Source organism: Coffea arabica, chromosome 5c (assembly GCF_036785885.1).
Source record: "Coffea arabica cultivar ET-39 chromosome 5c, Coffea Arabica ET-39 HiFi, whole genome shotgun sequence".
NCBI classification, from domain to species: Eukaryota; Viridiplantae; Streptophyta; class Magnoliopsida; order Gentianales; family Rubiaceae; genus Coffea; species Coffea arabica.
The window spans coordinates 37,479,392-37,495,817 of record NC_092319.1 but is presented as its reverse complement, the minus strand read 5'-3'; the positions used below and the strand labels follow the sequence as shown (position 1 = coordinate 37,495,817).

The 16,426-nt window shown below is 34.1% G+C and overlaps 1 protein-coding gene across 1 annotated transcript; it reads left to right on the top strand.

Moving 5' to 3' along the window:
- The first annotated feature begins 911 nt into the window (after nucleotides 1-911).
- LOC140007311 (dirigent protein 2-like) lies at nucleotides 912-3,025 on the top strand. The gene is made up of 2 exons (XM_072050039.1): nucleotides 912-1,370; nucleotides 2,819-3,025. The coding sequence occupies exons 1-2, from the start codon at nucleotides 912-914 to the stop codon at nucleotides 3,023-3,025; spliced, it is 666 nt and encodes a 221-aa protein (XP_071906140.1).
- The last annotated feature ends 13,401 nt before the right edge of the window (nucleotides 3,026-16,426 follow it).

The window sequence follows — 16,426 nt, the reverse complement described above, 5'->3', positions numbered from 1 at the left end:
TTACAAGGTGAAGTACCTGAAATACCCCTATTTAAGTGTTCAATTAGAAGCTTGATCGAAATTACAAGGTGGCGCCGCCGCGGCGCTCCTCAATTGGAACCGATAAGTAAGTATAGCAATTAAATTGGCCAAAAAATTAAGTAAGGATCAAATTGACAGTGTAAAAAAGTTTAGGGACTAGATTGGCCATTTTCCCTAAACATTAAGATCTAGTCAAATAAACTCGCAACTAAATAGAGATGAACACAAGACGTCTAATTTTGGAGTTCAACCTTGATTGTTATAAAACTAAAAAGGTTTCATTGATAAATGACAATATTTAGTCGCATACCAAGTTTTTAATGAAGATACTTGACCCCATAAACCCATCTTCCTTTCCTTCGAGAAAAAAAAACCCAAATTCATCTGTCAACTACATGTCACGTGCACATATTAATTTTTGGACTTTACACTCTCCGTACAATTATGGCACATGGAGTTCTATCCAGCACTTTTTTTCGGGGATGATAAACCTATTATATCCTACACTAAGGGGGAGGGGGTGGACTTAAGGAGATTCAGGGGTAATTCGGAGGGGACTGAACCACTACCGGATCAGACGGGTGCACAGCACACCCGTTTGAATTTTTTAGAAACAAACCACTTAGATATGACATTTTTTTGTGAGATGCAAGGTTTGAAACCTTGCCTCCCACCCCACCCACTAAGGCGGTGGCCACCAGCCTAGGTTTGGAGTTCTATCCAGCACAATAATACTGAAATTGAAAAGCGGTTACCTGACATACAGTTTTCATTTCTTTTGATTTTTTTGGACAATCTCCTATAAATAGTCCTGCTCATCAGCTTTATACTTCACACCACCCCGTCTTGTTTCCTTCTTTCTTCTCCTCCTTTGTTTCTCTAGCAAAACAATGGCAAAGAGTTTAGCCATAGCATCCCTCCAAATTCTGAGCCTGCTTTTACTAGCAAGCTTGGGACAATCAAAGAAAGTGTTCACAAATTTGATGATTTACGCCCATGAATTTCGAAGTGGAGATGGCCAGAGCATTTTCCCAGTTGCAGGTCTTCCCAACGAAACCTGGGGCGTTAACCAATTTGGAACTATTTTTGTCGTTGATAATATATTGACCCAAAGCATTTCGTTCAAATCCGCACTAGTTGGCCGTTCGCAAGGCATTGCTGCAGTAGCATCCCTTGATAACACCAACGTAGAGCTTGTGCTAACTTTTCTGTTCACTAATGGAGAGTACAGTGGTAGCACTGTGGAAATGAAAGGAATTTTCATACAGTCTATGGCTGTCAATGAACTTGCAATTTTAGGAGGAACCAAACAATTCCGGTATGCAACAGGGTATGCTCCCTTTGAGCCGGTCAGCGCAATAGGAGATTATATTACTTTTAGGGTGAACCTCTACATTAAACAAGACATACGTGATGACAGCCCTGGTTTTGCTCTTCATTAATAACTGATATATCTATACATATATACATACATATATATATATGCATGTCTATATGTATATCAGTATCTTAAAAATAAACTTGACCCTGGGTCCTATAGGTTATCAGGTCAAGAGTTTCTTTCTCCGTGTAATAACTATAAAAATGTATGTGCTGTGAGCTGGATGTTTCGCTATCAATAAAACAGTATGGTTCACAATACTATTGAATAATGTTGAGTAACTATTGCTACTGTATAGTATAGTTAGTTAGGCTAGTTTATCCATACTTATATATTGGCTAGATTAGAATGAAGATAAAGATGAAGAATGAGAGATTGAAACTCATGTGACAAGGGTTATCTCTTCTCCAACTCTTTATCTTTGTATTGGATTCTTAAATATGGTTAATATGTAAGTTTTGGATTTTGTTTTCATGTTTAGTTAAAGTTTATGCCTAGAGTATGGATGAATTTTCTATATCTTGCTAGTGATGTTTACTTGGTTATTTTGAGCAAGTTATTTATCACTTTTGCTTATTTAATCATGATTAACCGACCATTAATTAAGATAATCTAAAGGTGTTAAGTTTGCAATAAAAATTGGAATTTAACACTAGTTCAAGAAAGTGATAAACTTAGGAAATTCACTCACGAGAGTAGAGGTGTACCTATGTAACTTTAGTGACTTGTTTCATGTAATTTCATAAAAAAAAAAATGAGCTTGTAGTTAATTTCATAACCACGAGAGTAGGTATAACATAATTACAAGTATAGTTGATTCACTACGAGGGTAGGTTTCACATACATAAGAAAATTAAGCCATAACTAATCCAGATAATAGCATTCACTTAATCAGTAATGTAAGGATCAAAGACAACTTAAGAGGGGGTGAATTAGGTTATTTAAAATCTAATCAGGTTATGAGATACTTTTTTGTTCAATATGAAATTTATACTCTTTTCTAGGTGACCACTCAATGAATCAAATAGTGAGAAAGCAAGAATACTTGAGAGTAGAAGAGATAAACAATTAAGATTCACAAGATAGTAAGTAATAAGGAAAGAATAGCAAACCAATTTGACTACCAACCTCCTCTTGAGATTGAATATCACTTCAAACTTTTTTTTGGTCAAAAGTCATGTGCGCTTGATATATGTGTCAATGTGCGAGACTTATCATTGTTTGATATTTGTGATTGGTGTGCGTTTGATATGTGCATTTATGTGCTAGACTTATCAGTGACCTTGAAAATGACCGTTTTCAAAAACAAATCTTTACTATACTAAAGGTGCGAGTTAGAGTTGCTACAGTGAAAATGGGCAGGTTATACCGTGATTTCTGTGAGCTTGAGGGGCAGTTTGGTCTGTTGTGATGCAGTGGTGGTGGCTTTTGTCATTCAGTGGTGTGGGCGACAAGAGACTTTGGAACTTCGATGCTGTCTGTCCGCGTGGCTTTGCTGCTGTCTGCATGGCTTTGGCTTTGTTGAAAATTTTCTGGCTTTTGTCATTCAGTGGTGTGGGCGACAAGAGAAAGAACTGCTTCTTTTCTTCAACAAAAGAAGTGTCAACATATTGGTGGCTTTAGGATTTGCATTGAGTATACTTGATTGTTGCTCGGTTCTTCTGTATTCATGGACTGGTATAGGTAAATTTAATTAGGTGGGTTGATTTGTCACCTCTAGTATCGAGCCATTATAACAATTGGTTTGAGTTTTATTAATATTGTCAACAAAATGGCTACGAAAAATGAGTACGAATTTGGGTTGGATAAAATGGGTAATAGGTATAAGTAAATTAATTCATTTATACCCATTTAATTAGATAGATATAAATGGGTAAGTCAAAAAATGAATTGTGTACCCATTTATATCTATCTAATTAAATGGGTATAAATGAGTTAATTTACTTATACCCATTACCCATTTTATCCAACCCAAATTCGTACTCATTTTTCGTAGCCATTTTGTTGACAATATTAATAAAACTCAAACCAATTGTTATAATGGCTCGATACTAGAGGTGACAAATCAACCCACCTAATTAAATTTACCTATACCGGTCCATGAATAGATGGTATAAGTTCAAAATTTTTGAATTAAATTTTTATATTAATTTTTATAGTACTTAGTTCAAATTTTTATATTCTTATTATTCAATTATTAAATAATAGATAATTTTGTAACATAGAGTATAAATGAAAAAAAATTGATAATTAAATTTATTGAACATTATAAATAAATATTTAAAACCAATAATGGGTACAAAGAGTGGTATAAATTGATAACTTGTTTTGCAAAAATAAATTTAAATGAGTTTACCAAAAGTTAAAATAAATAAGTTGTAAATGGGTAATTGAGTTACCCAATTCATTTTTTGACTTACCCATTTATACCTATCTAATTAAATGGGTATAAATGAGTTAATTCACTTATACCCATTACCCATTTTATCCAACCCAAACCCACCCAAGTCATCCATTTCAACACCTCTACTCCATACTTTATATTCAAGCCCAACATTTTTGTTTTCCCACTTTAGCTTTCTTGCTTTGTTTTACCTTGAGAAGCAAGAATTTTCATGATAAACTGAATTTGTTCTTCACTACGATTTCCCTTCTGTTCCAACAAAGGAACGTTTAACTTAAAATAAATATTTCAACCAGGGGAAAAAAAACCAGTTTAAAAACAACTACATATAACGGTTGATATATACATACACTGATACATCTATACCTTCTATACAAAATGACTTTCTAATTATCAAATGCAATCATATTACCAATTATCATCGTTTAACCTACTCCATAAAATTAAATTAAATTAACACAAGTTAGGGCAACCTCGCGCGTAGCGCGAGGCCTAAAAAACTAGTAAACGATGAAAGTTAGACGTAATGTCCAAGTATGAAAGTTTTGGATTCGTACTAAAAAAAAGTTGTATGAACCAATGAGATTGGGTTGAGGTTAACCAACTACCCCGAGAGTAGTTGATCATCAAAAGACTTTTAAACCTCTATTTGAATGTAGGTCAAGAGAGCGAATCTCTTGGTTTGCATTCTAAACAATTCAGAATTTCCTGAAAAGTTTTGCTTGTACTTATTTGGACTGGTGGTAGTTCAATCTGCTCGGATTCCCTCCTTGGCCTCTTTGTATCACCTCCTTCTTCCTAGTATAGAGTAGGAGTAGGTGTATATTAGAATCTATCGTGTTCGACAAAAAAAAAAAAAAAAGACTGGATTGAGGTTATTAAGCCAATGATGAAAGACAAAATCCTATCGGGCTTGGCAAATGAACATGCCTGAAAATCACTAAGTTATTTTTTCTGACATTCTTTTTTTTTTTTTGAGCTAAAGATTCCTTTTTTTTTTTCTTTTACTAAACAAACTTGATGATATTTACTTCAAGAAATTTCTAAAAATTAATTTGCTTGAACCTAAAAATAATTTAACGTCTAATCCAATTTTGTAGTTCAACTTCTATTGCTAATTTCAATTTAGCATTTAACCGGTAAAGATTGTAATTTGGTAGCTCATAGCTAGACCATTGCCACATATTTAGTCATTTTCTTAGGCTAGACAGGCTAGTACAACTCATGGGACTGTATAAATTAGACACAAAAATTCAATACCGGAGAGAAATTCAAAATTGTTGTTGCTTTTCTCCACAAGTAAAATCTCCAAACTTGAAGCGAGGGGACATGATTTGTAGTTTATGTCATTGAATTGAGTATTCCTGAGTTGGGAACTAAGTCTTTCATCTAAAAAATTGGCGCCTTCAGGGCACATTGTAAAAAAATGGACCTGATTTTTGTTCTTTTTTATTTATTGCAAAAGGGTATATTTTCTCTATGAAAGTATTGTAATTAAGGGGTGGGTGATAATTCTGACACTACAATAGCAGAATCACCTTTTTTTGTGTACTTATTTTGTGCTCTTAGGGCACTACATAGGAAAAACCATTTACCGAGAGCTGAAAATTTCTCGATTACATCAGTTGTGATATTAAATATTTACAATGTACTCATCTTAAAATTCTTATCTAGAGTGGAATGGATTATGGTGCTCTTTACTAGTTGCACACGGAATTTCAATTGTGTATGAGTTCTTTAACGAGTAGCTGCAATTGGATGAATTACAGAAGGCTTTCAACTCATTAATCAAGGTTCGGTGACAACTAGAGAAGTAATGGTTGGCGACAACGAATTGGATATAATCTTTAAAATATGTGTGGTAATTGAAGCCAAACCCTTAGTTTATATAGGCAATTACAAATGCAAGATAAAAGTAGGAAATTGCAAAGAAAAATAAGAAATAAGAAATAGGAGAATAAAATTTTGGGTAGCATGCTTGTAGAATTTTTTGGGGTGGAATATAACTTGTTTACCATCTATGACAGTAGAAGTGAATTGACTCTTAACAAGCATAATTATTATGTAAGTTATTTTGACGTAAAATGAATTCTTCCACTTGGATGGGTATATGAATACATCACTGATTAACGGGTTAGGGCCATAATAGTCAAAACATAATATCTATCTATTTTATGGCTTTTTTTTGCATGGTTCGTCCTATTTCTCTTAAACTTTGATCTTGTTTGAATAGCATTTTTCTAGATTTTTGTAATTTGATATATATAAAATAAAAGGGTGATTGAAAAATATGTTCACGAAAAACATAACAATAATTTTTATTTGAAAAATTGCTATCCAAGCAAGATCACGGGCCAAATTCCCCCATCGCAAAACAAATTAAGAAGTCCAAACTTTCTTTTTTGTTTTTTATTCAAACGAGTATGACAATATTGCTACCTAATTAGCTGCGGTTGCTTATTTTAGCTGCTGAAGCATCTACAAATGGGAAATGATATCAATAAATTTTTGGTCCACACACAGCGGCGCATGGTAGCGTCTACCGACAGCGATGCGCGTGTGGTCACAGTCGCTACTCTATAGAAGCAAAATAAGGACAAAAATATGTAGTGTAATTCCCCTTCAACTTCAAGTTGTCGGTGAATCCCCAATCTTTGTACTTGAGATAAGCGCCATACTGATGGGTGAAACTAGCAGCATTTCAACTTGATTAATGTCTAAGATCAAAACAGATTTTAAATTGTTAAGTTCAGTTCATGGTTTGAGATTGCGCCCCAGTTTTACTGAGCTATACCACGTAGCTGGAAAGAAAGCCTCGAGGTGCTGGCTGCTGAGAGGGCAGCAACTCTGATGGAATGCTCGGCTGTAGCGCTTCAGACCAACTCTGATGGAAACAGCAAAGAAAAGATCCGGAGTCCGTCCAAAAGGCAACACATGCAGCAAGTACTTGGGCCAATCGATGCACCCCACACCACGCGGAACATAATAATTCCACCAGAGAGAAATTAAAAATGCAGAGTACTACTCCATAATAATAATAAGCTGTATACAAGCGGAAAAATATATTCTACTACTCTTTTTTCTTTTTTTTTTTTACAGAAATAAGAAATTATTTAATTAAATCTAATTTCAATTTAACTTCGAAAGCCGGCAACTCTTGAGGCAAACTCGAAAATTTAACTACCCAACCCTTAACCCCTAAGAACGATGAAAAGGCAGTGGGTCTTGAAAAAATGGACGCAGGAAACAAACCTACAGTGGCCAAGGGAGGTGAGGCTGGCAGCAGTCTTGAGTTCAAAGAGTTGTGAGGTAAATAAGTGATGATTGACAACCAAAAAAAAATGGTACATTACCTTTGACTTTGAGTCGATCAGTGCAGTAGGAGATTATGGGTTTGTTTATATATTACTTTAAGGGTGAATCTCTATACATGCGTATCTTATAAATAAACTTGACCCTGGCTTTGCTCCTGTTAATTCAGATGTAAACAATTGTTTTCCATATGAGCAACACAGATGTTTTTGCCAAAATTTTGAATAACATTTTTAACCTCGGGTCTTGAATAAATGAAATAACTTTTGTTTTTTTGCCTTACAAAATTCCAGGTGTTGAGTAGCATAATTATTGCTCAAGTATTTTCCTATCAGACTACTCCAAAAAGCATTACCATTGTCCTCAGAAGGTTTTTGTGACTGCATTTGAAGGACATGCAACGCATAGTTATATGGGGTTAATTATATATGCCAGCAACGATCCTAAGTTTCAAAAATTAGATTGAACTCAAAAGTTTGTTAAGGTTTTGAGGCACAACTTCTCATGGGAGGATTGGATTGGGTGATACAGTCAAAACCTTTCACTTACATTAAATAATAAAAAAAAAAACTTCTCACAATTAATTTATAATCTTGTGCGGTTTCTTTTGAAAACTATGGGCCTGTTTGGAAGTGGGTTTTTTGATCAAGTTTTTTACCTACTAATTTTTTAACAACTCTTGTTACAGGAACCCCAAAAAACTTCTTAAAGTTTTTTCTCTACACATTTCAAAAATCTAATAAACAAAAAATTTTCCAAAAATTTTCTTCTTTTTCTTCCCTCATCCAACCTACCATGCCAGCCACCATCTCCACCACCTGTACCAGCGCCGGTCACCTCAAAAAAATTTTTTTCTGTCCCTCACCCTCACCCCCTCTCCACTACAGAAAGAGGAGTAACACTATCGTTTATGCCGGGATTGGGCCGAATGTCTCTCTTTATTTATTGTTTTTTTTTTTTTTTACAAATCACCCAAAGTGGAGTTAGGGTTGGGGGGATCCGTTATTTCCATGGCGGGCATGGAAGGAATTGCAGCGGCGGGAGGAACTGGAATTAGAAGTGGAAGTGGAATATGGGGAGGAGGAGGAGGTGTCTCAGTCTCAGAGGGGGGGAGAGGAGAAAAGCAAAAAAAAAAAAAGAACAGAGCCAATCAAGGGCATGGAGGTCGAACGACTGCACGCACATACGACTGGAGTGCGCGGTGGAGAAGGCGACCAGGAGCTGGGCTGGCTGATGCGCGTGCGGAGGAGGTCGGCGGCGCTGGCGCTCTGGTGCACCTGCGTTTCTGGTCGAAGAGGCGCCGGAGGTGGTGGTTGGCGCTCCAAGAAACAAGGGGAGGGAGAGGGGAGAGGGGGGAAGGGGCAGTGGGGGAGGGGGTGGCAGGGCAGAGGAGGTGGCGGGACAGCGGGGGAAGGGGTTGCGTGCAGAGGGGAGGGGAAGGCGGGGCAGCGGGGGAAGGGGTGGCGTGCAGAGGGGAGGGGGAAGAGGGGGAGGGGGTGGCGGAGCAGCGAGGGAATGGGCAGCGGGGAGAGGGGTTGGCGTGCAGAGGAGAGGAGAAGGGGAAAGGGAGGAGAGGGGTGGCGGGAGGGGGAAGGAAGAAGAAAGAGAGGAAAAAAAAGAAAAAGGAAAGAAAGAAAAAGAAAGAGAAAGAAAAAAAGAAAAGGGAAAAAAATTTCACCTTACAAAAATATCTACAAAAATTTTTACCTTACAAAAACTTCTACAAAAAAATTTTTCACCTTTCAAAAACTTCTACAAAATTTTTTCAAAAACTTCTACAGTGCACTACAGTAAAGTTTTAGACAAACTCTCAAAAAATTCAGGTTCCAAACAGGCCCTATAATTGAGAACAACATTTTGGTAAAAAGGAAACGGTCTAATTAACATAGGGTATTACATAAATTTTGTTTAAGAGTGTAAATTCTTTTTCGCAAGCTAACCTCTTTGTTAGACAAACTCCTCGGAGGATGAATACTATTTATGTGCTTGGATAAGAGATTAGTTGAAATATTATTTGAAAATGTGATTAAAAAATAAAAAATATATTAAAAATATGTTTATAATGTAAATAAATAATAATTTTTTATCAACTAATCCCATCACACAGCGACAGCCTTAGGACCAATACTAGTTTTTACTGCATTATTGTAGTACGGCCCCATGCAAGCTCAGCACCGACTCACATATGCATGGTGGGAAGAGCAAAAGAATTTTGGACAAGACATCACTGTGGGGCAGGGTAAAGAAAAGCTATTCAGAAAATAATAAATATGTATGCTTCTCAACAACTTATGGGCACTGGCATGCACCCAAAAATTGTCATTAATTAGGGCATAGTTCCCCGTGCTTAATTCGCGGGAAGCAAGTTGCAAAGAGCGGGAAGAGTTGGAAATATTGGTCAAATGCAATAATCCTTGGGATACGTACAAACGAAGTGCACTCCAATCCTAATTATAAATGCTTACTTGACAAAAGAGTTACGACGGTTTAAGTGTTAGTTGACGTTGATGAATAATTATATACATAAATATTAGGGGGACTATTGCGCGGGTATTTGATACATGTGATTAAAGAGGATTTTTCATTAAATAAATAATAGTATATTTTGAAAATAAATAGTCATTAAATATGATAAAATTAATAATAATACATTCTAATTGCAGCACACACTTGGACACATTGTTTTATCAATTCTTTTACAATTTTATCATTTTCAAAAGACTCCATAGATATCAGTTGAAAATCGTCCAAAAAGAGACATAAGTTGTTTCAGACAAGGTAATACCTTCTAACGGTTAGTTATGACAACGTGTTAACATGTCTTTGTGTTAATTGCACAACAAAAATCACCCTTCAATTAAATGTGTTTATAACACCATTTCAGTAATTATACTAGCACATAAACTTATTGAGTTGTACTCGATGCAAAAAATGGCTACAAAATAATTTCATATTTCAGAAATACTCAAATGTCTCCATAAATCAAAGGTTTAAATGTACCAAAATGAGTGTATTTCGGTAAATATACCTAAACATATGTTGCCCTCAGTTGTACCAAAAGTTTTGAAAAAACTACACAATATTCTACGTTTCCAAAAAAACCTCTATCCATGCGGTTAAAAGTCAAACCTCCCTTGACCACAACTCATTTTTATATACTATAAGGATGTAAAAATAGTTGCAAAATAATTCCATATTTCAAAAATATCCAGATGTCTCCATAAATCAAAACTTTAAATGTACCAAAATAAGAGCATTTCGATATATCAAAAGTTTAAGAAAACTACACAACACTCCCCATTCCCAAAAAAAATTCCTATCCATGTGGTTGAAATTCAAACTCCCCTTTGACCACAACTCATTTTTATATAGTATAAGGAATTAGATGAAATTAATTTTATATAAAATTTATTTGTTACATAATTACATTTATTATAAATTTATTAAAGAATTTTGGTTTATAAGGTTATTGTAATTTAGTACTTACAATATTTAGAGTAGTTACAAGTAGTTATACTGGCAAAATTTGATTAAGTAGTCAAAGCAAAAATTAGTTTTTCTTTAAGGATAAAATAGAAAGTTTAAAAAATGACATAAAAAAGTTTATACAAACTGCGACCCCTCTAACTTTATATATTGCATAGATGGCTTTACAACTAGAATCAAAATTATAGACGAATTATTAGAAACATAATTAACATAGTGTTTCAAGAAACTAGAATCGTGACATAATTGACCTAGTAGATTTTAATTTAAATTTAGAAATTAGATAAGTAATCTTATATGTAACATGATGACTTTCAAATCGATATTGAATTTATAGATGAGTAATCACAAACATAATTAACATCGTACTCCAAGAAACTAGAATTGAGATTGTAGATAAAATAATCATAAACATAAATCACATAATATAAATGTTTCAAAGATTGAACGTTTCAACTATTGAAATAACTAGATGGTTATCAACTTAAGTCTTAACTCCGCAACTAGTTGTACTAGATATGACAGACTATAAATCACAAATTTGACTAGTAAAGTAGTGTCAAAATTTGAGGCTTTTTAAATATTAACAGTATCTAATGCTAAGGATAACCAAATTATAGTAAAAATCAAAATTTACTCTTAAAAGTAAGCGTTAAATTTAAAGATTTTATTGTGATATGGATTATCAAATGATAGCAAATCTATTGAAACAAGCAAGCAACGATATCTAGATAAATGTCAATTATAATCTCGTATTCAAATTAACATACACATCCGAACAAATGCACTTGACGATAAAGTAAAAAAGTGAGACCCAACACATTATTTAAAACACAAACATCAAATACTATTGCATGCCTTGGCCAAGCGGGATACTCGATATCCCTGTTTATGTCAATGTCGTCCTCTTCATTTTAATCCATTGGTTGGTTAGTATGATTACCATCGTTCAGCACCTATAATTGGCGAGAAGGAAGTACTCATTACAAGTGTAAACTTTAGTTTAGAGTAGTAAATACATAATTGAAATAGTCTTAATTAAAATTGAAATCGAGAATTCTATTTTGCAAATTCTAAATTGGAATTGAAATTGATTAAGTTGGTCGATTGGCATAGATGAATTGTCATAAACATAATCCACATATCCTAAACTAAGATAGATATCATAATCATTTTTCTAGGGAGAGAGGGGTTTGTGTAGTGTGGAATTGAATTTTTTACATTGAACCAAATTAGTGTTTAAGCAACTGAGTCACAAAAGTTACGGACGTTAGATTGACAAGATTTGAAAAATTGGCAGTCAAGTAATCATGAAAAATGTTTGCAATCAGCCTAATGCATGAAATTCTTGGAGAATAATTTCAAATTTGAAAAGAAAAATATGAATATGAGTAAACGTGAGTTGATTGAACAATAAATTTGGCTATTTCATTGTTAACCATTTCATTACTTTATATTATCTTTGTATGTTAACCATTTCATTGTTTTATTAGAATAACAATTTGATTTCATAGTCACCAAATCAAAGTTGAATCGAATTCAAATCAAAATTTAATATGAATCTTTTGTCAGATTTTATCGATATTGAAATTTGGTTAAAACACCAATCTCGGTTCTAGTTAACTTTTGTATTTTGTTGAGAATATGTTGGCATTCAATTTACCCAAAATATTTGAACGGAGAAAAGACTGATTCACTAATTTTCATACATCCAAACCATAAGATATTGCTTTTGTATGGGTTTTACTAGGTATGCATTATACTAAACTTTTAGAACTACATCTTCAATGTATTATCCTACTCAAGTTTTGATTATTAAATGATCCAATTATAGTAAGGGTTAAGATAAATTAATGTTGCAAGGTTTAACAGTGTTACAAGGTAAATCTCGAGGTGATACATTTTTTTTTGGTTAACTAAAATTTATCCCCTTAAGGTATATCCTGATTTTTTTTTATTTTAAAAAGGTCTCTCTTCTCTTTTTTTATTCTAAATTAGTTGTCTTTTTAAAAAAAAAAAAATTATCCCTTTAAGTCAATTGCCCATTTTGACAATCTTGTATTCCTTCTTTCTGCAAACTAGAGGGTGATACTTATCCATTATAAATAATATTTTTTTTAATTATCACTTAAGTCTATCTAATACTGAAGTTTAATTATATCAATCCAAGTAATTTTGGATAAAAATTTGGTAGTTGGTGACTTTACTTGACTTCCGCAATTTCACCCCTCTGCTCTTACCCCTTGCTGAATCTTGAAATTTTTAATTTTCATTTACCGCTATTATTCGGAGAATTGTAGTTGGCGGCTTCATCAGTGGGGATTTCCAGATTCCATCCACCACAAAGGCCTTGCATTTTCTGTTCACTCCATGCCGGTTACCTTATCTGAATTGGGCCGCAAACACACAAAGAAAGATGGGGATGCTGAATTGTCTTGTTAATATTCTGGCTGCCTTCCACTCTAAAAGCGACCCTGGTTTTCCACTGCAGCGAGCTGTGTGAAAATTGAAAACAGCCCCAAACGACAAAGACAAAGTCATTGCAGCCCCAAACGACAAGGACAAATCATTGATGGTTCTATCAATGCTACGGATCTCATTCTTGATGCAATTTCTATTGACATGGAGATTAGGTAATTAGTATGATCTGTAATGGGTTTGAGTTGCTATGGATTTCCTGGTCATGGAGTATGGTCACATTTTTGGGAATTTGATGCATTTGGATTGGGTTCGTAAATCGATATAGGTGTGGATGACGTTTGGTCATTGGCAGAAGTAAACTGACGAATCTTTGAGGGGAAGATTCTCATGGGTTTTGGCTTTGAGGAACATCTTCCATAAGTACACAAAACACCTCAAAATGAAGGGGAAAAATTTTTTTTCCATGAAAATGATTTTCACTGAAAATATTTTCCTCGGGAAAAAATTTTTACACTGAAACAAACGTACCGTAAATGTTTTGTATTTCTGGCTGCGATGGAAAGGTTTAATTTGAGGTGGACTATGGTGGTTGATTGGTACATCAAATAGGTAATTTTTTCTTTGAAAACCAAAAAAGGTACTCATGCTCCTGTACAATTGTTGTGAATATTAGTCAAAAATGTTTTAACTTCTTGATTATGTTCTTTTAAGTCATTAGAGACTTTGAAAAATAAACAACATTAGTCAGACATGTTCAAAATATCACATATTTTGTATGTCTTATGGGTCAATCTATCAGGGAAAGGAACTATCAATTTGATCTTGTGAGTTTTTTCTGATTTTAATTTAAGTTTTCACAAGCGGTAAAATCTTATTTACCAGGAAGCACAACTTTTCTGGATAGATGCAAATCGACAATACAAATATAGAGATCATTGACATGAAAACCAAATTTTTGGAAAATTGTTTTCCTCACTTTTTAAATTGCTCGAGTAAAGTGATATCGTTCGATTTAAAAAGTGAACATAAGAACTATATAAGTCAATTAAGTGTTTCAAAATAAGATCATTGTATTGCTAATCCGTCAAGTTTTTTGATTGACTATTGAGATTGTAGGATTTTGATTATGTAGTACCATTGTCAAGATTGTTCATTCGTGATACACATGAATGTTTGGAGTATATAGATATATCTTATGGTCGTCGAAGTATTATCATACATCGCAAATATTAACAACCTTGCCTTCACTCTCTGTTTCTCTTTGATGCATCCGATTCCTTTGCTAACTTCTGCATTCTATGTCCCTTTTGCTGATTATACTAATGCATGCCAAGCGTTTGATATTCTCACTATGAAAGTGCATTTGATCACTATTTCAAGCCTGTTACTGAGTTTGAATATTTATTAGGGAAATTTGTCAAATTGGTCCCTAACATTTGCCAAAAAAACTTTTTTAGTTCCTAACATTTAAAATCAGCCAGAATTGTTCGTAACATTTAAATTAGAATCCATTTTAGTCATAATGCTCGTATTTGCTCATTTCTCTGACTGAAAATAGTATGTCTCTCTCATGTGGACATATTTTTAAGGGCAAAATAGGAAAATACACTTCATTAACAACTTATTAACATATTAGACCCACTAACAACTATCTTCCAAATTTAATTCAACTCTAGCTCATTAACAGCAGCAAAGTGCACATCCAAGAGGCAACCAAACCAATCCAAAGCGGTTTCTCTCTTCGGATTCTCCATTCTTGATCATCTTCTAGCCAGTTAATTGTTCTTAATAGACAAGATATTATTGACACAGATCTACTACACATTGGCGGGTCATATCACTTGAAGTAGCCACAAGCACGAGTTACCTAAAATACACAGAGAACATCATATATCAAGACCAAATTTTAACCCCACACCCCAAACCCAAACTAACCTGAAATGTTTAGAAAGCTTACTTCATATTTGGACAACCATAGAATCTTCTCCCCGAATTTGTAGGTTTCCAAGAAATCATAATGATGGGCTCCTTTCCATAAAGACATTGCTCGTTGTTCGAATATATTTTACTCTTCAATATGTTAGTTTCTTCTTCACATTTTCTTGCTATTCTTTCTCCATTACATAGCCATCCAATTCCAATTGCGTTTTTGCTCTTCAAGCTCGTTCTTTCAGAGGCAATTAGGACATAAATGGGAAAATATAAAAGAAAGATAGGTTTACTCAACTGGAAATGAAGTCTGTTTTCCAGTTTTGCTCTTGAAAATATGCCCACGTGAGAGAGACATGCTATTTTCAATCAGAGAAATGAGCAAATACGAGTATTAGGACAAAAATGGATCATAATTTAAATGTTAGAGATAATTCTGGCTGATATTAAATATTAGGGACTAAAAAGGTTTTTTTGACAATGTTAGGGACCAATTTGGCAAATTTTCCTATTTATTAATGGTAGGAGAGTACCTGAGCATTCACTTGATTATAGGCCTATTGACTAATTAATGATTATATTTCTCCTTCATTTGTATGGAGCAGAAATGAAAGTGACAGAATCATACAATTAGGATTTGATTCTCCCAATGTGTACACTGTATTGAATTCTCCAACTTCGTGATGTGTATCTCGAGCACTCGCCACGTAGATTGTATTGCATTCGGTCATTATGTACTTCAATAAAAATTCCAGTTGTCACGATCAATTTACTTAGACTTTATACATCTTTGAGCTAGAACGAGATTCTATTCATGTCATTTTCATATGATTGGTGTAATTTGTCGTCTGTGAATAATTTATGGTATGATATGACTCTTATTGTCGCCCACTAATTTATGGTAATTTGTCGTCTGTGAATAATTCTGTTTATGGTATGATATCTGTTAAACATCAGTTCTTGGAGCATAACCATGCACTTGAATTGTTCAGAATAAATTTTGTTCATTTCTCTTTTTTTTTTTTTGGATTTTTCTAATGGATGTTTAGTAGACATTCATTAACATATCCAAATTAGCTTTACTCTTTTTTATACTTGTTTTAATAAGTGGGAGGTGGTTATACTTTACTTAACATGTGAATACACACAATTAGGGCTGATTGCGAGCCAAGCTGCTCGCAAGTAAATCGAGTTCGAACCCGAGGTCGAGTAGCTCGAGCAGGGATGCAAATCAAATTTCGAGTCAAGTCTGAATATATAGTACTCGAGTTCGACGAGCTACTCGTTGAGTACTTTTTAATTTAAATAATATATTTTTTAAAATATGAAATTACCACTAAGGATTTATGCTTTGAAATAATTTACACGATGATTTGCATACTTAATAGAATTCTTTAAAGTAAATATAATTCAATTTCATTCTCCAGGTTTCGAGCTTGAATGCTCAAAAATGGGGTCTGATCGGGCATCTA

Bases quoted from the DNA above. Each gene is read 5' to 3' on its own strand.
- LOC140007311 (XM_072050039.1), top strand. From the start codon at position 912: ATGGCAAAGAGTTTAGCCATAGCATCCCTCCAAATTCTGAGCCTGCTT. The intron at 1,371-2,818 runs GTCAGCGCAATA...GTTGTGATGCAG, and splicing joins GGTATGCTCCCTTTGAGCCG to TGGTGGTGGCTTTTGTCATT.